The sequence below is a fragment of the Eschscholzia californica genome, unplaced genomic scaffold (genome assembly GCF_041429995.1).
Source record: "Eschscholzia californica isolate CP2 unplaced genomic scaffold, dmEscCali1.0.p SCAF_1, whole genome shotgun sequence".
Classification (NCBI taxonomy): Eukaryota; Viridiplantae; Streptophyta; class Magnoliopsida; order Ranunculales; family Papaveraceae; genus Eschscholzia; species Eschscholzia californica.
Window position 1 is genome coordinate 84,130,455 of NW_028238198.1, and position 27,885 is coordinate 84,158,339.

At 35.2% G+C, this 27,885-nt stretch overlaps 4 protein-coding genes across 11 annotated transcripts; 3 read left to right on the top strand and 1 right to left on the bottom strand.

Moving 5' to 3' along the window:
* Positions 1–4,450: 4,450 nt before the first annotated feature.
* On the top strand, positions 4,451–8,173 carry LOC147570232 (zinc finger BED domain-containing protein RICESLEEPER 3-like). 2 transcript variants are annotated; one of them, XM_086656790.1, is made up of 4 exons: positions 4,451–4,789; positions 5,207–5,265; positions 5,373–7,339; positions 7,813–8,173. In XM_086656790.1, the coding sequence occupies exons 2-3, from the start codon at positions 5,239–5,241 to the stop codon at positions 7,329–7,331; spliced, it is 1,986 nt and encodes a 661-aa protein (XP_086512916.1). In that variant the 5' UTR covers positions 4,451–4,789; positions 5,207–5,238; the 3' UTR covers positions 7,332–7,339; positions 7,813–8,173. The 2 variants fall into 2 exon arrangements, 1 of the variants encoding a protein (XP_086512916.1); XR_015231401.1 differs by having other exon boundaries at positions 4,503–4,789; positions 5,373–7,397; positions 7,851–8,173.
* Positions 8,174–8,753: 580 nt separating this feature from the next.
* LOC147570233 (protein WVD2-like 3) lies at positions 8,754–13,184 on the bottom strand. Its single transcript, XM_086656791.1, has 7 exons — positions 12,983–13,184; positions 11,949–12,390; positions 11,417–11,502; positions 11,212–11,305; positions 11,016–11,087; positions 10,723–10,833; positions 8,754–9,250 (listed from the first exon to the last, which is right to left on the bottom strand). Exons 2-7 carry the CDS (start codon positions 12,384–12,386, stop codon positions 8,972–8,974), a joined length of 1,080 nt encoding a protein of 359 aa, XP_086512917.1. The 5' UTR covers positions 12,387–12,390; positions 12,983–13,184; the 3' UTR covers positions 8,754–8,971.
* A 4,471-nt stretch (positions 13,185–17,655) lies between these two features.
* On the top strand, positions 17,656–20,701 carry LOC147570234 (uncharacterized). Its single transcript, XM_086656792.1, has 2 exons — positions 17,656–17,913; positions 18,048–20,701. Exon 2 carries the CDS (start codon positions 18,218–18,220, stop codon positions 20,435–20,437), a length of 2,220 nt encoding a protein of 739 aa, XP_086512918.1. The 5' UTR covers positions 17,656–17,913; positions 18,048–18,217; the 3' UTR covers positions 20,438–20,701.
* A 3,293-nt stretch (positions 20,702–23,994) lies between these two features.
* Positions 23,995–27,348, top strand: LOC147570235 (uncharacterized). 7 transcript variants are annotated; one of them, XM_086656807.1, is made up of 7 exons: positions 24,028–24,239; positions 24,600–25,743; positions 25,828–26,262; positions 26,384–26,490; positions 26,609–26,654; positions 26,816–26,899; positions 27,000–27,348. In XM_086656807.1, exons 1-2 carry the CDS (start codon positions 24,155–24,157, stop codon positions 25,700–25,702), a joined length of 1,188 nt encoding a protein of 395 aa, XP_086512933.1. In that variant the 5' UTR covers positions 24,028–24,154; the 3' UTR covers positions 25,703–25,743; positions 25,828–26,262; positions 26,384–26,490; positions 26,609–26,654; positions 26,816–26,899; positions 27,000–27,348. The 7 variants fall into 7 exon arrangements, with proteins under 7 accessions (XP_086512932.1, XP_086512933.1, XP_086512931.1 ...); XM_086656804.1 differs by having other exon boundaries at positions 24,071–25,743; XM_086656806.1 differs by lacking the exon at positions 26,384–26,490 and having other exon boundaries at positions 23,995–24,239; positions 25,828–25,960; positions 26,816–27,348.
* The last annotated feature ends 537 nt before the right edge of the window (positions 27,349–27,885 follow it).

The following is a 27,885-nucleotide window of genomic DNA, read 5'->3' on the forward strand; positions in this document are numbered from 1 at the left end:
ACGCGGATAGAGAATGGTTGTAATTTTAAATTTGGACCTTAGGATTAAAATGTTATCGACGATGGTAAAAGGTTACTTTGAACCGGTTCGGATTAGGTTCTAAATGAGATGAAGGTCTTTGTAGTTTGGAGAGTGTGTTTCTCTTCTTCCTTTCTAAACGATTATCTTGAGTTTTATTCAATGGATTTAAGTGAGATTTGGATGGTTCTAAAGTTTAGGAATTTAGCTTTCTAATGAGTATTTACTTGCTTCTTAATGTTTTCGCATTTTGGAGATAATCGTTCTCTAAGATGAAGTTGTCAAAACTAGAGTATTTCGGGTACTTATCCAGGATTAAATGATTTCAATCGTCAAACTTAAATCTGATTATTTATTTCATTACCTCGTTTGATGGTATATTAGTAGACAAGTCTATTGGTTCAAAAATCATCAAAATCAGATAAGAAATGAGTATGAAACTCCCCTCTGGAAGACCACTGAAGTTGAACGTGTCATCCCAAATGTAATACTTTTTGTGTTACTTGGCGCATTTGCAACATTTTCAATGAAGTAATTTTAAGTTTCATAACAGGTGGTTTAGGCGGAGGATATTTCCATTGTGAATAGATTGTTTAGTGAAAATCATTTCATTTCAAAAAAATTAGATCGTCGTGTGGTAGTTTGAAGGTGATAGTTAAATCAGCGAAGTTCAAAATATAGTTGGATAGGCCATTGAAGCTAATGAGTCTTTTTCGAGAATTTTGTTAAATGAAACCCTTCGTGTTCCAAATCCTTAACTTTTCAAAGGTGATCTTATTGTGTGTTTATTTGAAAATACGTTTCAGTGTTGTTGTTGCTTTAAATAACTGAACATCTTTAGTCTATATGTTCGTCGTCTAGCACACTGAAAATTCTCAGTAATAACTGACATAATGCAAAATTATATTTTAAAAGTTAGGAACTTCAATTTAGTATTTACATTTTGTGTATTGTATTGATGGTATCATTATCAAGCCCTTATCATTCATCCTATCCTTGTTTTAACATGCTAAGAGAATGAATACTTTCTTATAAGGTGTAGAGATGACATGACATCAAGGACGCGTTTTGTCAACGTAGAAACTCTAAATTATGAAATCCATTAAGAAAGAAATGATGTGTCTCACTACTCAAAGTGGAGGTTTGTAGTATTAGTGTACGTCTCGTGTATCATGCACTATCAACTATACCGAGACGATGGCATTGTCGTATATCGGTGCCACTATAGGATCTTATAAATCACACACAACACAGTTTTTGTATCTCCTATATGTACAAAGTTAACCTCTGATGTGCTGACCAAAAGCTTAGAGAAATAAGAACTGGCTGAAAGTTAACACTACATTCGCTTACAGTTTTATATAGTTGCTTTTGACTTTAAAGTAAAGTAACTCAAATTCCAGTCACAAAATATAAAATATTAAACCCGACTTCATTTGTCTTGCTTGCCCACTCTCAACTACACCTCCAATATCAACAAAATCACTCCTGCCCTCCCCAGAGTCTTGGCTATTACAACCAAAACCACACCATCACAATTACGACTACAAATCAAGGTCGATACTACGTAAAGACTAATCTAGGCCGCGTTATAACTTATACAGGTTTGGTGTTTGACAGTTTGAGTCTCGTCCAAGTTAATCCCTTTTCTTTTCTTAACTTACATGTAATAAAGAGGAAAATATGAACTAACTTACATAAGTGAAAATCTTTGGGAAGAATGTGACTTTCGACTAATTCCATTCATTGTTTTCAACTTACTACGTACAAAAATCCAAGTTGTAGTTCAGTTGTAGGAGGTCCCACAACTTCTAAAGTATTTATTCTTTTAGAATTTGTGTATCCAATCCGAAATTTAGAGTGTGAAAATCAACTTGGTAACCGCTCAAACCAATAGTTATTGACATTCCAGTATCGATGGTGAACTTTTTGATCCCAACAACATGCTTGAACATGTCTATACTTCATTTGTAAATTTGTTGATGATTTATTAGCAAAATAAAAGTCAAGTAATTGAGATTCGCATTCACTTCGTTTTATAAAGGAGTACATGTGCAGAAACCGAATTCTATTTATTTCAACAACAAAAAAAAAAAAGCGAACGCTACTGAGAAAATCAACTTCTATCCATATTCCATAATTGAAGAATAATAGCATTTTTTTGGGCACAAAACCAGGTATTTTTGTGTATTTCGAATCTTTTCGATTACTATAATTAACGTACAGGTTTTTTTGGTCAATGGTTGAAATATTAATTCTACATGCCACAAATATAAGTTTTAGTAACTCTAGATAAGTCACGTACTCACGTTATGACTAAAATTCTTAATTCTACAATGTCAACATCGTGACCACCATCACTAAAAGAACACTCAGAACCATTAGCACCATCACCGGTCCAACACACAACTACCACCACCCAATCTCCACCACCAACACACACCCAGACTAGAATAACCACCATCAACACAACAGACCCTAGCTATTAGCACCACCGGTCATCGCCACCACCATTATAATTAAGGTTATCACTTCGTCGATAATGGGACAGATTTGGTAAACTCGATTAATACATACTATAACTAATGATATAACACGACTAATTCTAATTTAATTGGACCATCTTGTATTGTAGTATATATATACTAGGGTATAGCCCGTGCCCTATGGTCACGGAAATTTCTATATGCATGTTAGGTAGTTTTGGTTTTTTGTGGGTAGTTATAAAAAAGTGGGAGAGAATTAAGGAACTTCTGTTTTAGTGGGTTTGAAATTCAATTTTGGTTGTGGAATGTCGTCGTTTTTTGTGGGTAGTTATCGAAAAGGTGGGAGAGAATTAAGGAATTTCTGTTTTAGTGGGTTTGAAATTCAATTTTAGTGGTTAGATTAGACAATTCTTGATCAATATCGGACGGACGTGAATATCCAAAACATAAATCTACGGTCCACCTCAAAAAACACCATTGTGTTTTATATAATATATATATATATATATATATATATATACCTTATGAAGTAAATAAACATAATTAGTAGGGTATTTTGTTGATAAAATAGTGGTTTTGGGGGAACTCGTTCATAAACAGACCTGTCTTGAGAATTAAAATCAGAGCCGCGGCTAGGAATTTGAGGGCCCTGGGCGAAGTTTGATTGTGGACTTATGGTATAATAAAAAAAAGTCAAAGCAAAAAAATTGAACCACGCGCCGATCAAAGACTTCTACTAATTGGACGACTAACTTAAAATGATAAAACAAAATCTTTGTACAACGCATAGTTTAGATTCTAAGCGATTTTTTGAATATGATATATTTTGTATCATGATTTTCTCACAAGTATTTATGTATTCTTAGAATAAAAAAACACTTGGATCTCGTTTTTTTTTTTTGAAAATTGACTACGATCAACGATAGTCATTACATTTGGCATTGATACATCAAATATCCACCCATTCCAACTCTTACAAGACCGGACATATAGCCCAACTAAATGATGGCCTAAAGCCCAACTAAATTATTTATACCCTAATCATCCAAATTCAAATAACCAAAGATTCCACCTTCTCTGAGATTCGAACTTGGGAGCTCTAAGGCTTTCTGGAGTTTATGTCAACACCTTGGAACCACTTGGGGTATCAAGTGATGGGTACCCGTATATCAGGTGTGAAAATCCACAAACTTTACCACTAGAGCTAATGGACATTTCACATTAAAATGTTTAGGGTTATTTATATTTAATCTTAATGTGACCTTCATAAGAGGCGGGGCTCTGTGCGGTGAGGGCTCAGGGCGGACGTCCTACCCGCCCTCCTCTAAACACGGTTCTGATTAAAATTCCTCTCCAGTGGTATGGAATTGGGAAGGTGCAATCCTTCCGAGACCCGCTTCGTTACATCCCTAATTACAACTACCACGCACCAGACCAATCATTGGCCAATAGACTCTCCATCACTAGCTGTCCTACAAGTCTACAACCCCACCCATGACCCCTCATCCCACGGGTCTGACTTCCGTCCACGTTACACATCCGAACCTCAAGGTACCACAGAAAAAACTACCGAAATGATGATTAATCACCTGGGCCTACCCCACCTACTACATCGCTTGTGTCTACGTGCCTAATAGTAAAATGAACAAAAACGTCAGTTGATATTTTTTTTTTGGAAGTCGACTATGATCAACGTTAGTCGTTACACTTTGCATTGATACATCAAAGATGTGATAAGCTCAATAACTGCCCACTCAAACTGAAACAAGACCGAGCCTATGCTATAGCCCAACAAGACAATGGCCTAAAGCCCAATTACATTATTTATACTCTAATAATCCTAAATCAAATAACCAAATATTCCACCTTCTCTGGGATTTGAACCTAGGACCTCCAAGACTTTCTGGAGTTTATGTCGACACCTTAGAACCACTTGGACTACCAACTGTTGACATCAGTTGACATTTATAAAATGACACTTTCGCTCTTTTATCTGATATGAGACGGTATAATAGACCGTGAGTTTGGGCGCTTCGTGCTTATGTACATACATCAAATTTAAACCTTGGATCGGATTGATTCGGTTCAGGTATAAACCGAACCATGCATAACCCTAGATAGTAGCCCTAGTTTTTTTTTTTTTTTTTTATGTCCGTTCCTTCTCTATGTTCTGCTCTTCCAAATTCAGCCACACCTCCTGGTTTCCAAAACCTCTTCATTTTCCGTCTACCACATCACCATCTCCGGCGCCTTCTCTCTCTCTCTCTCTCCATCTGGCAGTGCCGGTAAAAACCACCATACTCGTTCTTACATTGTTATGTTTTCATTTGCTTCAGTTCTCTGTTAGTAAGTTTGAGAAGAAGATATTGTTCAGTAGTTAATTTTCATTCCATTGATTTTTTATTTAATAAAAACTTCAAATTTTGTAAAGATTTAAGCTTAGAAGTAATTATACTTGTCATTTCTCAAAGTGGTAGTTTTTGTATTTACTAATCGGTTCATTCGGTTCACTATTTATTCCATTAAGGAAAACAAGTTAATTAACTCAATTTATCTTCAATTATTCCACAAATGAGAGAAATTCCTAAATTTTCTGCTTCCACGTCGAAATCTATACGAATTTGGACATGGGTAGTGATGGAACTGACTAAATACATACATATGTACACATAGAAATCAAGTATTCTTTCATTTATTTTCAGGTTGAATGTTGTAAAGAAAGTCCTCAGTTTTCATGACTTCATCAACATCATCTTGTTCGGTACTTTTTCTTTTCCTAGTCGGGTTTCTTTGATGAATTGGGATATATTATTTCAGCTCGACTCTTAGTAGTAACTGAAATATAGACGTACTGTTTTCTTTACACAGATGACGACCGATGAGCCAACAACTCCAATTACTATTGGATCTTCTCCAGTAAATATCGTAGCAAGCGATAGTCAGGTACCCACTACATGTTTAGGTAAGAGAAAACCCTCTAGGCCCCCTTCGGATGCTTGGAAACACTTCGAAAAACTAGGAGATTCAGCAAAATGCAAGTACTGTGGTAAAATGTATGCATGTGATAGTAAAAAGAACGGAACATCTAATCTGAATAAACATATATTAAGTAAATGTCAAAAATATCAAATTCGAGGGTTGAAACAGAGTGTATTGTCATTTGAACGTAAGACAGATGCAGATGATGAAGGAAAAGTCATTTCCATGACTTGTAGTGAGGAAGCTTTCCAAGAAGCAATTGCTAAGATGATTATAATTGATGGCTTGCCATTTAAACATGTTGAGGGAGAGGGGTTTAGGAAATTGTGTAAGCTTCTTGATCCTAGGTTTGAAGTCCCATCTCCCGTTAAGGTCGAACGAAGTGGCCTGCAAATTTTTCTGAATGAGAAACAAAAGCTAAGAGATTTTTTTGCTAGTACTCGTCAAAACATTTGCCTCAGCAAGAATACATGGAGATCTACCCTGAATCTAAATTACATGTGTCTTACTGCACATTATATAGATAAAGATTGGAGATTACAAAAGAAAATCTTAAGCTTTCGTCAAATTGTAAATGAAGGTTATACTATTCAAAAGGAAATCGAGTTATGTTTATCAAATTGGGGGATTGAGAAGCTCTTTACTGTCACTATTGATGATACAAGCCTTAGTGATTTAAAGATTCCGTACTTGTTAAAGACAACTAATAATCTTGATGGTGTGATTAGGAGAGTTGACTTTATGTATATGAGATGTTTTGCCCATATATTGAATCTCATTGTCTCGGAGGGTCTTAATAATTATCATGATTCAATCAATAGAATTGTTAATGTGGTGAGATATGTAACTTCGTCCCCGTCGAGGTTGCAAAAGTTTAAAACATTTGCAGAGATAGAAAATATTTCTTCAAACAAGCTGGTCTTACCAAATGACACCACCAAGTGGAGTTCGACTTATTTGATGTTGGAAGCTGCAGAAAAGTTTCAGAAAGCATTTGAACTGTTACAGAGTGAAGATGTCGAGTATGTTAACAAGTTCTGTCTAAGTGAGAATAATGCAGCTCCTTCCTCGGCAGATTGGGGACATGCCCGTGCTTTTACTAAGCTTTTGAGTGTTTTGTATGGTACTATATCAAAATGTTCGGATTCATTCTCGGTGACATCTAATTCATTTTTACATCAATTGTGTTCGATTTCCTCTAAACTAGAAAGTTGGAGTGAAAACGGGGATGCCTTTTTAAAGGTGATGGCAAAAAACATGAGGGAAGAGTATGACAAGTATTGGGGACACTGTGAAACGATTAATATTAATATGTTTATTGCTTTACTCTTAGATCCTCGTTACAAAGAAATCCATCTAAAACATTTTCTAGAGATGTTATTTGGTGAAGTAATGGCATTTGAGTTGGCAAATAGAGCGAGGATTACTTTGAATGAATTGTATAATGAGTATAAACTACTTTACGTTGAAACTACGAAAATTCAGAAGGATTTAGATGAAACTGATAGTGTGTCAGAGGTGGATCGATATTTGATGGAATCATGTGAGAATTTGGCCGAGTCTAGTTTCGATATATTGAGTTGGTGGAAGGCCAATTCTTCCAAATACAAGATTTTATCTAATATAGCCCGTGATGTTTTAGCTATACCAGTTTCTACTGTACCTTCTGTGTCTGCATTTAGTACTTGTGGTTACATACTCGATAAATTTAAGAGTTCTTTACCTCCTTGGAAAGTAGAAGAACTAGTTTGTACTCAAAGCTGGTTAAATTCATCAATTGAAAATGATCTTAATGGCTTCGCGAATGAGGTTGAAGAAATTGATTTAGGTAATATGTGCTCTTTATGAACTTTGACGTGTTGCTTGGGAACATATATCTGATGATGCTTGATTGACCTTTGGTTTCACGTAAAGGTATGAAGTTCTTCTCTCTTGAATTGGACACCATGAATAAATTTCATACTCCTTTCTATTGTGTTTACTTACCTAAGTTGTGTCCCCATTTTCTTTTCGGATCAAAACCCACTTCCAAGTCCCAAATTCAAAAAACGAACAAAAATAGTCTGAAGGTCAATTTGAAAAATGATATAATCACTCCCTTACCCCTGTTATTGAAGCTTTTACTTATTTCAACAACTTGGACATGTTCAGTGTTACATTTAACTTTGAAGGACCGAATTTTTATCCAGACGTTGGATAAAGTGGTGTTTGTGTTTGAAAAGAGGATCTATTTTCATATATAGATCCGGACGTCTGATTCAAGTGCATGGTGCTAATAAATTATGAACTTAGTGTTCATGGCTGGTGAGTAAATGAAAATTTGGTTGAGTGATTGACTTCGGAATGTGTTCATCACTGTTTGCAGAGGGTCGTCTTGGATGAATGTTACGAATCGAAGAAACAGATACACAGCTGCATTTAAATACATCTAACAGGGAAGGAGAGATTACAAATGACTACAAATAGTTGCTGAATCATTAAACTCAAATCAACTAAAATGAAGTGGACTCTTTTGGAGGATTGCCCTGGTTGTCTCCTCTTCATTTTGTGCATCTAAATTTGCTAGAAGACTTTGTTGGGTACAAGTAGGAATGCTTTTACCCTTTTGATTTTCTTCTTACTAGCTTTATAAGCTGATTGTAGTTGTATTAACTCTTTTGTTTAGTGATATAAATTTACAACTTGACATAGGTAAGTGCCCTTTACTGATTCTTCTTATATGAAGTCAGATCTTGAATTTGACTCAGAGGTCTAAAATGAAATGAAAAAGATTTCAGATTGTCTTTTTAGATGTTGGGTCCATTCGATTCAAATGATGCAGACGCATCCGATTTCATACAATGAGGAAAAAAAAAAATCGCTACCTTGAGTCCTAGATTATTAGGTCATTACAAAAGCATTGATACATCGACACGATGTGATAAGCATGATAACTGCCGAATTACTACTGGCCTAAAGCCCGGTTGTTGGCCAAAATCGTAGTTAATTTGGATGCACTGGTACTCGAACCCATCCATCTAATGCCTTCAACCCTGCATCCAACCATTGCACCAAAGGCTTTTATTGAGCCAAAACTTCGAAAAGAAAAACTGCACCTAGCGGACGCTTGATTTGTTTTTTTGAGAAAGGTCATACATATCCGTGTCTTGAACCCAATACCTAGAGGGCGGAAACCAACTTCGCGAGCACTCCAACCAAACGTTGTTGACAACAGAATCTTCATTCACAAAATGATTGCTAGACTGTTTGTCAAGCACTCAGACAAGGTTGTAACATACAAACTGATATTTATATATAACTTACAGAAAATTTACAATTCATTCATCACACAAACCACTCGGACAAGTTCTTGCAGATGTTAGTAAAGGCACACGCTTTTTTTTTCCTCTTCATTCTTCGAACAACAGATTCAAGAAAAAGAACAACAAAAGAAAAACAAGAAAGAAAGCAACTTTCTTATATTAGATCATTAAACACTTAGATTATGACTACTGAACAGAGATTTCTGTGTTCCTTTCCATGGTGCTCTTCGGCGAATCAGGTTTTGAATTCTGCTTAATTTGTTTCAATCCATCTTTTGTTTTGCTAGTGATATGCTCACTCTGGTTCTTGGTTCGGTCTTTGTTAGAGATGGAAGCATCTCTTCTGTAACTTCCAAGACTCTGACGGGTCTGAGGAACTTGTGATCCTCCTTTATCGTCTCTCACTGCATCACCACAACTCTTCCTTCGGCTGAGTTTTGGTGATTTTGCACGCGTTGGTGGTACCTGTGCTCAAAAGAAGGTACAAGTATTAACATTTTACTTCTTTAATGGCATAATTTATATCAACGAGAATCATAATTTCCAACACAATTGCATTAACGTGTGTCAGATTAGATGTGTTTTTTTTTTTTATTGTAACTTACCGATTAGTCACATTTAAACATAAATATGTAATAACAAATCAACTAGATGACTGAAGAATGATAACTTTTCCGGTTAGGTAATTTCATGCCACTTCAAAAACAAAATCACGGGCACACTTCTTCATCAGTTACAACATAAAATGGCCAAAACAACATCTGAGCATTTCACGCCATTTTTCCTACTCGACTCAACCGAACCGACCCAAGCTAAGAGACTTGACCCAAACAAACCGACCCAAGCTAAGAGAACCAATTCTATTTATTTAGTAAGAAACTTGTAAACCTCCTTACTTCCTTCCACCTCTCTGTTTACATCACTTTTTAAACCCTAACCATACGAATAGTCTGATATGCTTTCTAATATCGAGAACATACATTTAATTAAGAAACTAAATAATCTTATGACAATCAAGGTGCAACACACGAGCCGACAACTAGTCATGGTGAATGCATCATCTCTAACATAACTAGATATAGGACGTGTATTGCACGTTAACTATGATAAAAATTTGCTAATTTAAAACCTTAATAGAATAAGTGGTAATGCAGCTGACATAATAAATTTTGGTTTTGGCATATATTATGTTTACTTGTGATAAGGAAAAATTGATTGTTGCTTCCAGAAAACATATCAACTATGGTGTGAAAACACTCCCTGATGTCGAATTCCAATAACCACTCTACTTTGATCTGTATTAAGGTATGACCATGGTGTGAAAACAGTCCTACACCTATCAAGTTTACTTGGAAGGACAACTAGTTAAAGATGCCCTTGCCCTTCTCTCCACTAATCAGAGACAGGGTAAAACCGAGGAATAAGATTTCGGTTTGGTGAAAATTTTGGGAGGCATGGAAATGGAAATATTTAGGCCATTCCAACCAAAATATTTTGAAACTTATTATCTTGACAAGGCATTGTTGAGAGAAACTTCGAAATTTAATTCCTTGGGTAAAACAGGATCATAGGACCCAAAGAGTCTCACGTTCACTTTTGTTTGGAACGCGTTCAGATTCAGTTTGGCCCTAAAGCCACTAAAGCAATGGCTCTAGATTCAAAATTATAGAATGCGCCAAAATTGGATCAAAATTAGCGGGGCTAAACAAGGGGTGTTAATGGATATTCAAAAATGTGAATTTGACACGATTTCACTTAACCATTAGTAGGGATCAGAGCCTAAAGGTATTGCCGATGAAAACCTCAATAGGTCATATCTTTCTAGTTTTTGGTGATTAAACCGACATTTCATCATGCTTAAACATTTAGTGGACAATATAACTATATACAGCTTTGCTTCTGTACGACTGCTTAGAGATGAAAGAGAGTAGGAGTACCTTTTTGAGCTCCACCTTAGGTGGGGGCCCTTCATGATAGAAGGTTGGCATTGGATTTGCTTTAAATACCAAGCTTTTTCTGAGCTGCTTGAGAGCTGCCTCTTGCTCCTCCTAAAATATTCCAAAAGAATTTATAAGAGAACTCAGTACGAGAGGTGTATACAGATTTTCTTTCATTCTTTAAGGAATTAACGAACATAAAAAAACGTTACTGTGTGAAAACGACAACAAAAAGATCAAGTCAAAAAAGAAAGTCGAAAATATATTATTCTCTTGTATCTCAAGTACCATACCTTAGTCCTAGCTTCACACTGAGTTCTTTCTGCCTCCAAAGCTTGTTGCTTCTCCTCTAATTTCGAGTAAAACTGAAAAGGATGACACGAAGAAAGGTAAAAAGACACAAATTACATCTCCAAAAGGAAATCAGCAATCTTTGGTTTACTAAGATCTAGAGGACACTTTAAGTTTAACATCATATGAAGAATTTACCTCCTTCCTTTTCTCTGCACGTTCACTGCATTTGAATGTGGGAGCCGATCCGACAGTTACCTTACCTTTTAATGTCTTCACTGATGCTGCAATTCTGATCATGGCTAAGGATAATCCATTCATCAATTATTATGAAGAAAATAGGAATTAGAAACGTAAAGAGTATTGGACAAAAGTATAGTCTGCTATAAGCTAAAGAGGATACGAGGAAGCATCTGAGCTGACATCTTCTTCTTCGATATGCTTTCTGCTATCAGGATGCAGCTTCTTTGACACCAAAGGTGAGATTGGCTGCAAAGATTCCAAGCTTTGTCAATAAACAAACTTGTAGTAAAAAGTCATCCTACTTCTCTCGAATTTCAGTAGCCTGCTCACTAAAGGTCATTTAAGCAAATAAGTGCCCTACTATAAAGGTGCATCGACTCAAAAGCAAAAGTTTAAGTACATATACATATTACTGCACTAACTTGGAATATATGCCAAAAATTAGATCATAGATTACCAAATAAGAAGTCAACTATGTTATGATCACATTCTAAGAATGCCACAACACTTTCTAGGAGACCCTTAACTCTCAAAGAAGAAGTTATCATTTGAGGTGTTTGAGGAAACCAAAATGAAATCAGGACAGACTTTGTATCATCAATGCGAATCAACAGATACCCAAACGACGGGTATATGATTTAGGTCATGATAGTAGAAAGTATGTGAACATCAAAACCTTCAAACTGACATACCGTTACTTGAGGCTTGGTTTCAGGCACAGAAGGACGGCTTCCACTTGAAGCCCGCTTTTCAGTAGCCAATTCAAACGGTTGAGGAACAGTATAATGTGATCGAGCATTACCAGTAGCAGTAGAACGTGATCCTGATTTTTTCGTATTCCCATGTTTATGAGTTCCATTATGAACTACTTTCTCCTCATGTTCTTCATTGTCATTTTCAACACGATCGAGGTCATTGATCTCGTCTGAATATTCAGCAGTACATTCCTTCACTTCATAGTCTTTTGACTCATTTTTCTCTTTCAAAACGTGGGCTTTATGACCAGCCTTAGCCTGCCCAATGGAGTTCATGCGATCATGGTTTTCAACCACACTGGCACCATCCTTTGAATTAACTCGAGCAGTATTTGGTTCCATATCCATGCAAATATCTTTCACTTCCCGGCCCATGGCACTGCGAAAAAAGGGATATACATATATATTATATATTACATACATTCAGGCACACAAACATACAAATTAGGGTTCCAAATGTTTCATGTTGTAAACATTTCAGCATGAACTAATAATGAAATCACATTTTTGTTGATCTAAAGGGAAAAAACAACCAAAACCAAAGTAAAAAAACAAATAAAACCACTCCCCATTTTGATTTTTTCAGCTTGAGGAAAAACTTAAATGGAGCAATGTGAGTATTTCTATTTATCATCTCTAGAATCCAACAACAAGTACAAAATGCATTTAATGCAAAATATTCCAATCATAAAATCAACAAATTTTCCATTGAAGTTCACCAAACCAAAGCCAACTATACCTAATTCCCCACTGGATTCACCATTAACACCTAATTCACCTAAAATGCATCAAACCCAAACAAATTTAACCCCAAATTTCACAGATCAAACCCTAAAAAGACTGAAATGAGCACAAAAATTGTACCTTTCTTACAAAATTCATTCTAAAATTGAAATGCATTACAAAACTAAAATGCAAAGAAAAAAAAATAAGAAATTGGGGAAGAGAAAAAAATGAGGGAAAATTCTTACAGTTTTGTTTTCGGCCGATCTGAGAGAAGATCTAGATGAAGTATTTTTCTTCTTTAATGGGTTAAAAAAACAGATTAAAAATTAACAGTCTCCTAAAAATGTGACTGGTTTTCCGGATTTTCCGTCATAAAGCCGTTTCTGAAAAATAAAGACCAGTATTGAAAAACCGGTTATATATTTTCTTGGGGTATTAACTAACGGCGTTAGTTAACACTAGTAATTAGCTTAATAGAGAGGAAAAGGAGAAAATGGTAATTCTACTTACTCTGTATAAATTTTGGTAGGATCATTAGGACAAAATTTGAGGAACATTTACTTTCTTCCATGTTTTGACAAGGTGTCGGAAGTCTATAGAAAAAGTCGAAAACTATAGTTACGGATTTTCTAATTTTTTTCTAGCTCCTAAAGGCGCCTACTAGGCCTCTTCCAAAAGGGTTTGACCACCACTGAATCCCGACAACTGTAGGCGCCTCTTTTGGACTGACCAGTCCGAGGCCCAAAGCATAGTCTTAGACTGACCTAGTTTGAACAGATTCGACTATCCAATTCGAACAAGTCAGTCCGAGCCCAAAACCAAGGTTTCAGGTTGTTTTGTTTTTTTGTGTTGAAGAAGATTTCTAGGATTTTAGATGCTTTGAAGAGGATTTCTAGAGTGAGTTTATAGGGTTTTTCATACTTTCAAAGTTGGATAATGATTTCTAGAGTTTTTTATGGTTTCGAAATTTTAAAGAGGATTTCTAGGGTTTTTTTATAGTTTAAAAGTTTTGAAGAGGATTTCTAGAGTAGATTTCTAAGGTGGGTTTCATGTTCTTGTTGATTTTATTCCTTGAGTTTAATCATTGTGGAAAAATTCTTGTTAGTTGAAGAAGAAAGTAGAGAAATAAAGTAGTTTGAGAAAAGAAAAGATCGACAGTTGGAGGGTAGGGGTGCGCAAGAGGCGCTCAAACAATTTCGGAGGCGCCTAAAGAGGGGAGGCCCCTAAAGTAGTTTCAGTAGTCGCCTATAGACGCTCTCAATTTTTCTCTTGTTTATCTTAATTTGGTTGGAATTTTTTGCTTTTGGCGTAGTGTTTTGACACTTACTCCACACATCGGAAGTCTCAAGTTCGATTCTATTGAAAGTAGAATTCAATGATTTATTAATTTGAGTATAGATAAGATATAAGTAGGAATAAATGGACTTTGGTACGTCATAAGATGACCTTAAGGATCTTTGTATGGCCCTTAGAGTTTAAAATGTCATGAGATAGTAATGATTGAGCTTATCTAATTCATGAGGTATCTATGTCACGTAGTGTTGTAACGACTCTTGAAAAAAATATCAATACAGGTGAATTTTATTAAAGGTTTTTTTTTTTCTAAAATATCAATTACGAGTATTTTTAACTAAAGTTTCCTTAATAATCATAAAATTAGTTTCTTTTAGGGTTTTTTGAGCTTACCCCCTCAAAATTAATTGGTAATTGAGTTTACCCCCTTCAGTAATTGGTAAATGAGCTTATCCCCTTGAATTTAGATTTTTGTGAAAACTACTAAGGATATGTTTGGTATGTGATAATAAAATCAGAAAGTAAATAATATATAAACAAAATCAATCTTTACTAATCATATTACTGACCAAATTAAACAATAAAACGAAGTAGAATCCCTAATATGAATCATATTGAAGAATGATTGTTCTTGGTAGTGGCAATTACTTCACGTACGTCAAACATAGTCTTTGTGTTTTTGTCACTAATAGTGAGTCCAAAGGGTAAGCTCAATTACCCATTATTGAGGGGGGTAAACTCAATTACCATTTAGTGACGAGAGGGTAAGCAAAAAACCCTTTCTTTTAGAACTCATGAAGTCAGAGTTAAACTCGTGAATAATAAAATGATCTAATACGTAATTTAAGTCTAAAAGAAGTGTACATTCCATGTGCTGAATGTCCTTTTAGGATTCTTTCATAATAATTGATGTTGTGATTTTTCTATGATGCATACAAATAACTTCTTTTAAGCCCAAATGGTTTATCAGCATAAAGTTAAATCTTTTGGATCATTACATTAACATAATATATTGTTTGAAACAAAAATAAAATTACATTAACATAAAATGTGTAAACAGTATACATCATATAAAAGGTGTGTTTTATTTAATTTGTATGCCATAACGCAGCAAGAATAAAGTTCTCTAATGTTATAAGCTCAACTAAGATTAGAGACCTTCAATGATCTGTACGACAGACCTCCGACGAAGGGAAACCTCCTTCACCGGAGTATTTAGATAGAGTCATAGAGAGAGGAGAGCACAATCTTTTTTTTAACGTTTGAAGGTCGCCGATCGGATAATTGGCCGACCGACGACCTTCGCTGGTGAAGACGATGAGGTGGTAGAGAGAGGAGATGAGATGGAGGAGAGAGAAGTGATGACTAGTTAATAGTTAACGGAGTTATAACGGTATCTGAAAAACAGGACCATCTGGATATTTTTAATAAAGTAAAGAACTAGGCAGGAAGCTGGTCACAAACTTGAGGGCTAATGGAGAAATAGCCCTTAAAAATACTACGATATAGTTTGTCTTTTTTTTTTTCAAATCTTAAAACAACTATTTGTGTTCAATGTATGCATTTTTTGTTTATAGAACTAAGTATGATGAATTCGATCAAAAAGAGCTATTTGAATATCTAAATTTGTTAGAGAATTAAACAAATAAAAGTACTCGAACTATACACATAAATTACACATGGATTAGTTCATATTTCAAATCCACACTAAAAAAAAACAATCACCTCATGAAAGTTTAAACATTAGGAATATCAATGTATATATATATACCTTTTGAATAGGTAAAACAATAAGTATCTCCAATGCAACACTAAATCTTATGAACTATGAGGATCAAATAAGATTTACTTTTTTTTTTTTAGTTTTCTTTAAAAACTAACACTAATGCAAAACTGAAGTCGGATATCTGAGATGGCATGACGGTAGTTAAATATGGATATCTCAAGAGCACATCTTAGAAATAAAGTGTCTTCTTGAGATATCTCTAATTGTTTAACTCATCATTTTTAAAGTTGACATTAATATAGATCAAATCTTCATATATTTTCAAAATCTTCACAAAAATTATCATGTCATATAAATAAATAAAATAATTTTAAAGATTGACATTGGAGGCGAAAAAATTGGAAGATCTCTATTTTGTCGCATAGGAACGAGAATCTCAATTGAAACCTGACACAAGATTGGTGGAGTTTTATTTGAGTTTTCAATTAGAGATGCTCTTAGAAACTCTAAGTGCCACAGAGAATATTCTTCTAATAAATTCTCTCAAATACAAAGTTCAATTTGGATCTCTAAGACGATGCGTCTATAGTTAAATAAAAATATATCAAGAGGACATTCTAGAAATAGTGTCATCTCGGGATATCTCTAATTGTTCAACTCATCATTTTTTAAAGTTTAGACGGATAGAAATCAAGGCTTTTATATGTCTTCAAAATAACTAATTGTTTCTTTACGAAAATTATCGTTTCTTATAAGTAAACAAAACAATTAGAGATTTGCAGCGGAGACACATAAACATGGGAAGATCTTAATTTTGCCTCATATGAATGTGAATCTTAATCGAGACTTGGCAAATAGGAATAATATAGCTTTCTTTCCCGAAAAAAACCAATTTTGTACATTTGAGGTTTTTATTTTTCTCACAATAGTGCTTAAGGGAAAACCAAGTTAACACATCTAGGGTGTTTCTTTTCTCTCAATAGGGAACGACGAGACTGGAGTAAATTGGGAGGAGTATAGTGCCCTAAAGTCTTCTTATCTTAACAAAGCTCGATAACTGCCGAAATTAAATCGTACAGAAACGAGTCGAAAGCCCAACTAAACTATTTCCCAACCAAATTACTGCTCTAAAGGCCATCTAACTACTTTATTTATACTCACATTCAATAAATCTTAAATTTCCACTTTCATTAGGTTGGGTTGCAAAGTAAATGCACTACCAACTGTGGTACCAGTTAACGTTTTGCCAAATACTTGAACCCAATAATTTGCTTAATGCAAAATGTTCGTAATCTATTACTTTACAAATGAACCATAAAACTTGAACCCGTACATCTGTAGTAAGTGACCCAGTCATATGGTTAGACACCACTAATTCAATGAGTCACCTATAATGATGTAATAATTATGATAGTGGTGTTTTAGTTCCATGTAGTCAGATGGACGTTGTTTACCTTCAGTATCTTATTATTGAATAATCGATTATCATTCAAGACATATCACATTACATAATTGACTGAACAAGAGAGAAAGAGTAGAAACTAGACAACGATGAAGGAGATGGTGGAAGGAAAAAATTGGAATAAAGAAAGAATGGTGGAGGGTTGGCATGAAGTGGTCAACTGACGTTCGCTCACCCCTTTCCACGAAGAAGTAGAAGAGTGAAATGATCGGGAGGAGTTACTTTGGAAATGAGAGTAAAAAGGGATAAAAAGGGTAAGTCGTCAACTTGACTAACAGAAAAACTCAAAAAGAGGCGAAAATAGAAACTAGTCATCTTTAAGGGGCTATTTTGGGTAGTTGGTCATTTTTAAGGGGCTATTTTGGGTACTTGGTCATCTTTAGGAGGCAAAAAGGAATTAACTCAAGTATAAATAGAAGTTGATGACCTAAATAACCCTAGCGTTTTAGAGTTGTGCCCTAGTTTTTGTTTCTTTTCCATCGGTTGCCAATTTACCCCTGCAATTCTCTTCTCTCCCCTTCTCTACCCTTCTCTCTTGTTAGATTTCCTACCAATCTCCTCTTACCCGCCACTTTCAAATAAGCTCCTTTTTCTCTTTCTCTCTCTACACTCTTCGGTTTCTCTGAACCTGGATTCTGTTCAAGAGCACCAGCATTAAGTTTCTTCTTGGGTTTTGGCCTAAATCTCTGTTCAAGGTATGGGTTTTGGTGTTAGAACTTATTTTCTCTCTCTTCCTCTGCTTTTTGTCTTGTTTCATAAGCTACTAATTTGAATGAGTTTTAAATGTTTATTGATTACAATTTCAATTTTGATTTTATATTTTTACTAGGGTTTGAAGAATTCTCATGCCTATCTGGGGAATTAGGAAGATATCCAGATTCTTTGTTTTCTGATTGCAGAAGTCGTGAAGGTACAGACAGATAAGAAGAACATCTGGGTCAAGGTAGTCTTGTTAGTTTTCGGATTAGCTTCTTCTATTCGTTATTTGTTTTGTTTTAGATGGATAATTATGATTTGAGTTTAGGGCAGAATCACTTGGGTTTAGGACAGACTAATAATCAAGAACTTGGTTTAGCTCACACCCATGACAATGAATTAGGTTTTCTACAGACTCATGAACACGAACAAGCTATGACTAATGGTCATACTAATGTTTTAGATAACAAATTGATCGTTAGTCAGAATCATGATCAAGAGAGTGAGATGGTAATTGGTCAAAATCATGATTCTGGAACTGATGATCCTGAAGAAATTGAGGAACAAAACCATGAGATTGGTCTTACTGGAGGAGAAGGTTATGAATTGGTGCCATTTCAGACAAACGATGAGTTGTCTATTAGAGAGGTAGATGAACTAGAACACAATTTAGAGTTAGAGATGCATCATAACCAGGAGATGGGCATTGATTCTTCACAGGACATAGTTGTTCATGAACCACATATGTTAACTCATGTGATTCAGGCTCGTATCTCAGATGGTAATCATGATTTGCACGTGGGTCAAGAGTTCCCCGATGTGAAGAGTTGTAGAAGAGCACTGAGAGATGCGGCAATTGCGCTTCACTTCGAAATACAAACAGTGAAATCCGATAAGTCACGTTTTACTGCTAAATGTGCAAGTGAGGGATGTCCTTGGAGAATTCATGCTGCCAAGCTTCCAGGTGTTCCGACATTCACAATCAGGACCATTCACGAATCCCATACATGTGGAGGAATAACTCATCTAGGGCATCAGCAAGCTTCGGTTCAATGGGTAGCAAACTCTGTAGAACGACGACTTAGGGAAAACCCACAGTGCAAACCAAAGGAGATATTAGAAGAGATACATAGGGTTCATGGAATTACATTATCATATAAGCAAGCTTGGAGAGGAAAAGAAAGAATCATGGCAGCTGTTCGTGGATCGTTTGAAGAAGGATATCGCTTACTTCCACAATACTGTTACCAAATTAATCGAACAAATCCTGGAAGTATTGCATCAGTTTATGTCAATCCAACTGATAACTGTTTTCAGCGTCTATTTGTTTCATTTCAAGCATCAATCTTTGGTTTTGTTACTGCCTGTCGACCACTTCTTGGTCTTGATAGAACTCTGTTAAAGAGCAAGTATCTTGGAACTTTGCTTCTTGCTACTGGTTTTGATGGTGATGGTAATTTATTTCCGTTGGCATTTGGGGTAGTTGATGAAGAAAATGATGATAACTGGATGTGGTTTTTATCTGAACTTCATAATTTGCTTGAGATTAACACAGAGAATATGCGTCCAATGCTCACAATACTATCAGACAGGAGAAAGGGGATTGTCGAGGGAGTAGATGCAAATTTTCCGACAGCTTTTCATGGGTTCTGTATGCGTCATCTCACTGATAGTTTTCAAAAGGAATTCAACAACGCAGCGCTCTTAAACCTTCTTTGGGAAGCTGCCTGTGCATTGACTCCTATTGAATTCGAAGCTAAAATAATAGAAATTGAAGAAGTCTCACCAGAAGCAGCTTATTGGATTCGGAAAATTCCACCTCGTCTTTGGGCTACTGCTTATTTTGAAGGAACACGATTTGGACATTTAACAGCTAATATTATCGAAGAATTAAATCACTGGATACTCGAAGCTTCTGGACTTCCAATAATTCAGATGATGGAATGCATTAGAAGACAACTTATGACTTGGTTCAACCAACGGCGAGAGACAAGTATGGAATGGAAAAACATTCTTGTTCCCTCTGCCGAAAGACACGTATCAGATGCGTTATCACGTGCACAAACCTATCAAGTGCTTCGGGCAAATGAAGCACAGTTTGAAGTGAGTTCTCATGAGGGGACACATATAGTAGATATTCGTAATCGAACTTGTACTTGTCATGGTTGGCAACGATATGGGTTACCTTGTGCTCATGCTGTAGCAGCTCTTCTCTCGTGTCGTCAAAATGTTGAACGATTTACTGAGAGTTGTTTCACTGTTTCAACTTACAGGAAGACTTATTCACAGACTATACATCCTGTTCCAGATAAAAGTCTTTGGAATGAAATGTCTGATGAAAATCAGAATGGAGAAAATGGTACTGGAATGATAGTAAATCCACCCAAATCACTTCGATCACCAGGAAGACCGAGAAAAAGAAGAGTTCGTTCAGAAGATAACGGGCGTGTAAAGAGAGTCGTTCATTGTAGCCGTTGCAATCAAACTGGGCATTTCAGAACAACTTGTGCTGCTCCTATATAGATTCATTTTTTCAGACTGCGGGTAATTTATTTTAGTTTAGTTCGATTTCTTACTTGTTCAAATCAAAGTTATAGATTTATTGATTCATCTTTCTTCATTTCTTCAAACACCATTTAGTCTATTTAGTTTTAGAGAGGGTGATCAAGTTTTCATCTTCCTAACAAAAATCATTCTTTAGAGTTGAAAAGTTTTGTTGATTTAGCTATCAAAATTGAAACTATAGTTCAATAATGTGTTTGTTTTCTGTTAATCTTGATTTTCTCATGATCCCACTGTTTTTTTTACCATCTTTTACAGCACTTTGTGGGTGAAAACCCGTTATAGCGTTTTTTTTTTTCCGGTGTAATGGTTACATCCATGGGCAGCAGATATGCAATCGTTTACCGCTACATAAGCATTGACAAAAAATTGTCACTCAGTGATATTAAGATTAATCACCTCTTTACTTTCCTTCGTATATAGATTTAATGAGACAACAAGATGTGTTACAAGTGCAAATGTGGTATATTAGTTAAGAGTTTATTTGTGATTTCTAGTTATAATCGACTGTAATTTTGGTTTCTTTACGTCATTTTGTGATTAGGTTCTTAGAAAGAGTACTGCTTTACCGTAAGATCGATTATTTCTATCAATGTATTGTCTTGAGAATCTGCAAACTACTATCATTCATGTTGACGAAAGCAAGATTACCATAATGATTTGTTGCAACCTACATGTCCTCTGTGTATTAAGAATTTGTAGTAAGAAGAAACAGAGAATTGACCAGAAGCAGATAACAACCATCTCTGGGAGTCTATACTGTTTATTAGAGGGATGGATTGATTTTGCTGTAATGGCAGAGCCATTACCTACTTCCCAAATGTTAAAACTATCTATGACCTCTTGATTTCTTTGGATAGTTTTACATAACCATGAAGTGTGCTTAGTAATGCTGTATTGATTGTTTCCTGTAGAAGAGTATTTTTTTTTTTTGTTAAGATGTAGAAGAGTATTTGGTATTGAAGAATTTAACCCAAGTAGTGTCTTGCTGAGTTATGATAATCCAACTAATGGTGTGTTTGGTTGCAAGATTCCTAAGTAGGATTCCTATCAAAAGTGGGATTTGATAGGAATCATGAATCCTTGGTCTATTTGGCTACTAAGAATTCTAGGACTCTTGAATCATAAGGATTCCTAATTCCAAAATTTGTATTATATCAAAATCCCACTATACCCCCTAAGATTTTAGATTAATAAACCTAAATTTCAAACTTAAAATCAACAAAAAAAATATTTCCCTCTACAAAATAATAATTTTAATCCAATTTTTTTTTTCTAGAAAACAGATTTTTCCTCCAAAATTGTTTTTTACGAAAACTGTTTTTTTTTTACAGAACAATCATTTTTTTTCTCGAAATTTTTTTTTCCGATAAAAAAATTAGTTTTCGGAGAAAAAACTGACTTTTGTGAGAAAATAGGTTTCATGAAATTTCAGCTACCGGGAAAAAAGAATTTGGAAACAAAAATTCCAGAAAAAACGGCTTTCGGGGAAAAAAAAAATTTGTTTATGAAAAAAAAATTCAAAAACGATTCTCAAAAAAAATTACGAAGAAAACGTAGAGTTCGCGAATAACAATATTTGAAAAAACGAGTTTCGAGAATAAGGTTTATTCAATATTTTATCTAAAGAAGCGTTTAAAAATACTCAAATAATAATAAATCATAAGCTTCTTATTAGTTGCCAAACAAACATAAAAATATTACTTGGATTAATGAATCCTAAGGACTCATGAATCCGCGGATTCATGATTCTGCCATCCAAACACACCATAAGTTTACTCCTAAGAGCAGTGTCGTCTAGGTTGATGTTTGTAAGACCCAAACTATCAATTCCTTTTGGTTTACAAATGGAATCCCAGTTTTAAAACATTAGGCAAATATAGGGAGGTAAACCATGAATAAGTCAATAATTGGGAACCAATTATAATAAATCTAAAAGACTAGAGACAAAGTAGCAAAAAGGTCTTCCTTCGCCGGAATGTTAGAAGAGAGAGAGGAAGAGAGAAAAAAAAATGTTTTTTTTTTTTCTGGTGTGAAGGTCGCCGACCGGAAATTTTGCCGGCCGGCGACACCTGCCAGAGAAGGTGATGAGGTGGATGGTTTTAACGAGGTGGCAGAGAGAGCAAACATGCTGGAGGAGAGAGAAAGAAAATGGAAGAGAGAGAGTAACGGTGTTATAACGGAAAGGGGGTCATATGGATATTTCTCGTAAAGTTGGGGACCAGGCGGGAAGCTGGTCACAAAGTAGTGGGCCATTAGAGAAATAACCCTATTAAAATTGTTAAATTAGTTAAACGAACATTTCTTAAGTGCCTACAATTTGAAAACTTAAGGGATAGAATAACTGCATAAATTGTCGTGGAATACAAATTACAAAATGCCTTAGTACGCATATCAAAATGTAAGAGAAGAAAAGAAAGTGAAAACTTAAACATAGAACATATATTAACATTTAAGACCACTTTTAAAATATCAATGATTTCACAGACTAAAGATCATTTACCACTTTGAAAAATGGAAGTCAAACATGTGAACATGGTAGAAAGTTTATCTTCTCATTTGATATTCAAGGTCAATTTCTATCTCCTACTTTTCCTTTAGCAATACTCTGAGATATATTCACAAATTAGATATTCCAAGCTTTTTCTATTTTCTTACTCAACATATCTCCTTCAGATTCTCCAGGTGGCATTTAGATTTAAGAGTTCATTACATTATTTCTTCTTCATTATAAACTAGATTTAGCAGAACCTTCAACATGACATTTGCGTATTATGGCCCCCATCATCTTCTTTAATTTTAAGAATCTACATGCAAAGCTGAATAGTCTCTCCACACGAACCTTCAACACCATCACCTTCATAGATTCGTCTTTGATTATGTCATTTCCGTCACCCCTCTTGTCATTAAACTCACCCATCGAGACCCCAGAATTTAAAGCATTGTTCTGATTTTAGAACTAAGGTCTTTCGCGCAACTTTCTCTAGATTGTTGTTGTCCTTTGGAGAATCAATAAGGAATCAGAGTGATATGTTTCAACTGATTCAATTATTGATGTAGTCTTTTGGAGTTTCTCTAAAGCTAAGGTTTTGGCTCTAGTTCGAACTCCAATTGGTTGAGTTAACTTCCAATACTACAACTTCTCCTTTAACCTCAGATTTCTTGATGTACTTCCCATATTTGAAAGTAAGCTTTCATGGAAGATCAAAGAAGAAAGAGAAGAGGGTGTGAAACAGATTGAAGATCAAAGAAGAACCAAGATTGATAGTCTTGATTGAAGATTAGAGTAAAGAACCACATTTTTCGACAATCACATCCACGTATTGCACGAGAAGACCTGACAACAAGAAAGGGCAAAGTGGGAATGACAATGTTAACGCTAACAGATTGGAGACGGAAAAGAAAAAAAAAAGGACCGGTATGGAGATTTTTGCTTAACTAGGGGGCAGGCGGGAAGCTAGGGCCATTTGAGAAATAACCAAAGTTATTTGGGTGAGGGTGCCCTAAATTTGAAAATTGGTGTACAAGAGCGCCATGGTTTAAATTTTAGCAATTCGAACTATTAGTAAGTAATAATCCTCTTGAGCCGCTGTTATCAAATTGGTCCATTGGGAAGTAGAAAGATGAACAAAAAGCTCAAGAAAGTAGAAAAATCACTTGACCTCTTCCTTGCAACAAATGTTGCAGAAAACTGCTAATTCTTCAACCTCATCCTCTATAAGATTCTTGATTCTTAGAAGAATTAGAAGAGCCAGTCGATTAGGTAAACGTTTAAACCCTAAATTCCTAAGTTTGGTTAGGAATCAATGCATTTCAGGGAATATTAAGAAACTAGATGATGCTGTTAATTACTTTGATAAAATGGTTTTAATGAAACCATTGCCTTGTAATTATATGTTCAATATTTTATTGGGTTCAATTTCAAGGATTAAATGTTATTCCTCTGTTTTTATATTGTGTAAGAAGATGAATTTACTCGGAATCGAAAACGATATTTATACATTCAACATTTTAATTAATTGTTGTTGTAAATTAGGTCAAGTTGATCTTGGGTTTTGTTTATTAGGAGAAATTGTTAAGAGGGGTTATCATCCTAATCGAATTACTTTTACTACTTTGATAGAAGGGCTCTGTTTACAGAAAAAGATAGATCATGCCCTTCAACTGTTTGATGAAATGACTGACAAGGGAATTGAACCGGATTCCGTTACTTGTGGGACACTTATTGATGGGATTTGTAGAAATGGCAAAGTGGGTCTTGCTCTTGAGGTTCAAAGGAAGCTCGAAAGATGGAATTGTAAGGCTGATGTTGTTTCATATAGTGTGATAATAGATACTCTTTGCAAAGATGGTTTCGTCGACCAAGCTATGGAACTCTTTGTGGAAATGATAGATAACTCTGGTGTAGCTCCCGATATTGTCGTTTGTAATTCTCTTATTCATGGGCTTTGCAATTCGAGGCGATTATTAGAAGCAATAAGACTATTTGATGATGTATCTAGTCGAGGAGTCTCCCCGAATATTGTTACTTATAGTTCTCTAATTCATGGTCTTTGCCAAAACGATCAATTGGAGGAAGCCATAAGATATTACAGAGAAATGGTGGATCGAGGAATTCCACCTACCTTCGTTACGTTTACTATATTAATAGCTGGATTATTCAAGGCTGGAAGAGTGAGAGCTGCTCAAAGGTTGTCAAATGAGATGAACACGAAAGACCTTGTAACGTATACCGTAATGTTGGATGGGCTCTGCAAGAATCAATATATCGACGAGGCGATAGAGTTATTCCAGTCTATGGATCTTAATGGTTTCAAACCTGATATTCATATTTATAGTATACTACTTCATTCGATGTTCAAGAGTCGAAGACCAAATAAAGCATTAAATCTATTTGAAGAAATTTTGGACAGAGGATTAGTCCCAGATGTTATAACATACAGCATAATGATTAATGGGTTTTGCAAAAACGGTATGTTATATGAAGCAAATGCATTAATGGTGGAAATGGAAGAGAAAGGTTGCTTACCAGATGGTATCACATTTAATAGCATTATTAAGGGGTTCCTTAGAGAGCATGAGGTTGAAAAGGCAATGGTGCTTTTGCGACAAATGCTTAAGAGAGAATTTTCACCCAACGATTCCGTTATTCATCTGTTAACGAATTCTATTGGCGTGGATCAATTCAAACGCCTACTATTGTTTGTGAACCCTGATAATGATTGAATCAAGGAAAGGGAATTTCTATTTATGTCATAGCGTATCAAGTATGTTATCTGATCTTTATTATAACAGCAAATTTTAGAGTGTTCATTACAAAATTATTGTGTGATGCTGAATTGTTTTTCCAGGGCATGAACCACTCATCATACTGATGGAAATAATTCGATATGTCACGAGGTTGGGTAACTACATTCATGACCGGGTAATGTTTGGAGCAGCACGACAAAATTATGAGTAGATGGCCCTGAGCTATAATACGAGGTAAACTTTGAGTGCCGTATAATATAATTCTCTAAATTGTGGATTTGACATGCGCCATCTATCGCCTTCAGGCGATGCGTGGGCTTGTCTATGTAAACTGCATTGAGATTGAAAAGCGTTTTTTTAATATTGGATGTGAGCCCATAAAGAATTCCAAGCTTATAAGACTAGATTATGCTTCAATACACATGTCTATTCATCTTACAAGTCGCTAGTTGAATCTACATAGCAAGCTTGTCTTAATGACTAGGTCTTTTGAATGATATAGATGCATCGCTGCGCGTTAAAGGTTGTTTTCTTAGGTAAGTTTTTCCCCTCTCAATCAGTTCTAAAATCTGACTCCAGTTCTGAATTGAAGCGAGTCAGAGTTCAGATTGCTTGGGTAGTCTCAAACTCTCAGTGACTGATTATGGTTGATTTTAGGTCCATTTGATTCAGACGAGTCAGATTCAGACAATAAAGAAACACAATTGTAAAGAAATAGCATCTACGGAGGCCAGACAATTTTATTCTCAGTTTGACAATATAAAGTAAAGATAATATCTTCGTGGCTGTCACGTTACTTTGTTTCTCGGATTGTGTTACTTTCTTAATTGTGTTCAATTTTTTTGTGGTAAGTTGATCACACAAGTCCTTTATTCTGTGCAGAACCCATATATTTCGAAGAACTCCCAATATGCTAATCTACCATTAGGTATGTATCTCCCCCTCGAACCATCGTCCAATTTACTTGAGATATAGGCCATTGCCCTTAAACGAGTCAGATAGGTCATTGTCCTAATATGAATCAAAAACTAAAGATGAGTAGTTCTTCTATGTTCCATCTAGTAATTATTTGCATGTGAATTAGTGCAGGTACAAAATGGTTGATAGTCAGGATGTGTCAGATGATTTCTACATTGTTGACCACAAACTACGGATTTCATCGTATCACTCTAGGTAAACAAAATAATGGCAATGGCACTGAATGATATTCCATACTCTTAATATACGTTACTTTTTTCACTATTTTCTTTTGTTCCGACGATATCACAATCAGAAGCCTTATGATGAAGCCTCGTAAGATGGAGCAACGAATACAAGAGATTATGGTAAAACCCTCGGCGAGGACTCTGAGGAGGTTGGTAGATCCAAAAACATCATGGATGCAGCTTTTCAAAGAAATTGTATACCTTAAAAGTAATCATTCTTAAGTGGTATAATATAATTGTTATTCACCATGAACCAGATCTAAGAGAGAGAGAAAAAAAAGTTTTTTTTTAATGTTTGAAGGTCGTTGGCCGATGACTTTCGTCAGTGAAGACGAGGTGGCGAGAAAATTATTCTTCTTGTAAAGAAATAAAAAATTATTCGAAAATATATGAAGACTTGATTTTTATTACTTCAAATTTAAACATTGATGAGTTAGACAATTAGATATCTCTATGTAACTACATCTACAAACATCTTAGAGATCCAAATTGAGTTTTGAATTAGAGATTTTTTTTATAGAAAAAACTCTAAAAATTCTATGTAACACTATATATTTAGATGTGAACTACTACTACTACAGCGATGTTTGGTGACAACCCTCCCTGAAGATATCATCACAAACAATATTCTAGTGAAGTTACCAGTTAAATCTCTCGTACGATTCAAGTTAGTATGCAAAACCTGGCACTCTGTGTTTAGTTACGACTCTTATTTCATTAAACTCCATCTTTCTCGTGCAATTCGAGAAGACAAATCTAGTCTCATTCTTCTCAACCGTAACAGATTATACTCCGTTAACGATTATGATTCATTATCATCCGATAATTATCTTCGTATAAACAAGAACCCATTCGTCTCTTTTCAACCCAAACTTCACTTGGTGGGTTCTTGTAATGGTTTGGTTTGCTTCACTTATGATAAAGATGAAAGAATTTACCTCTGGAATCCATCTA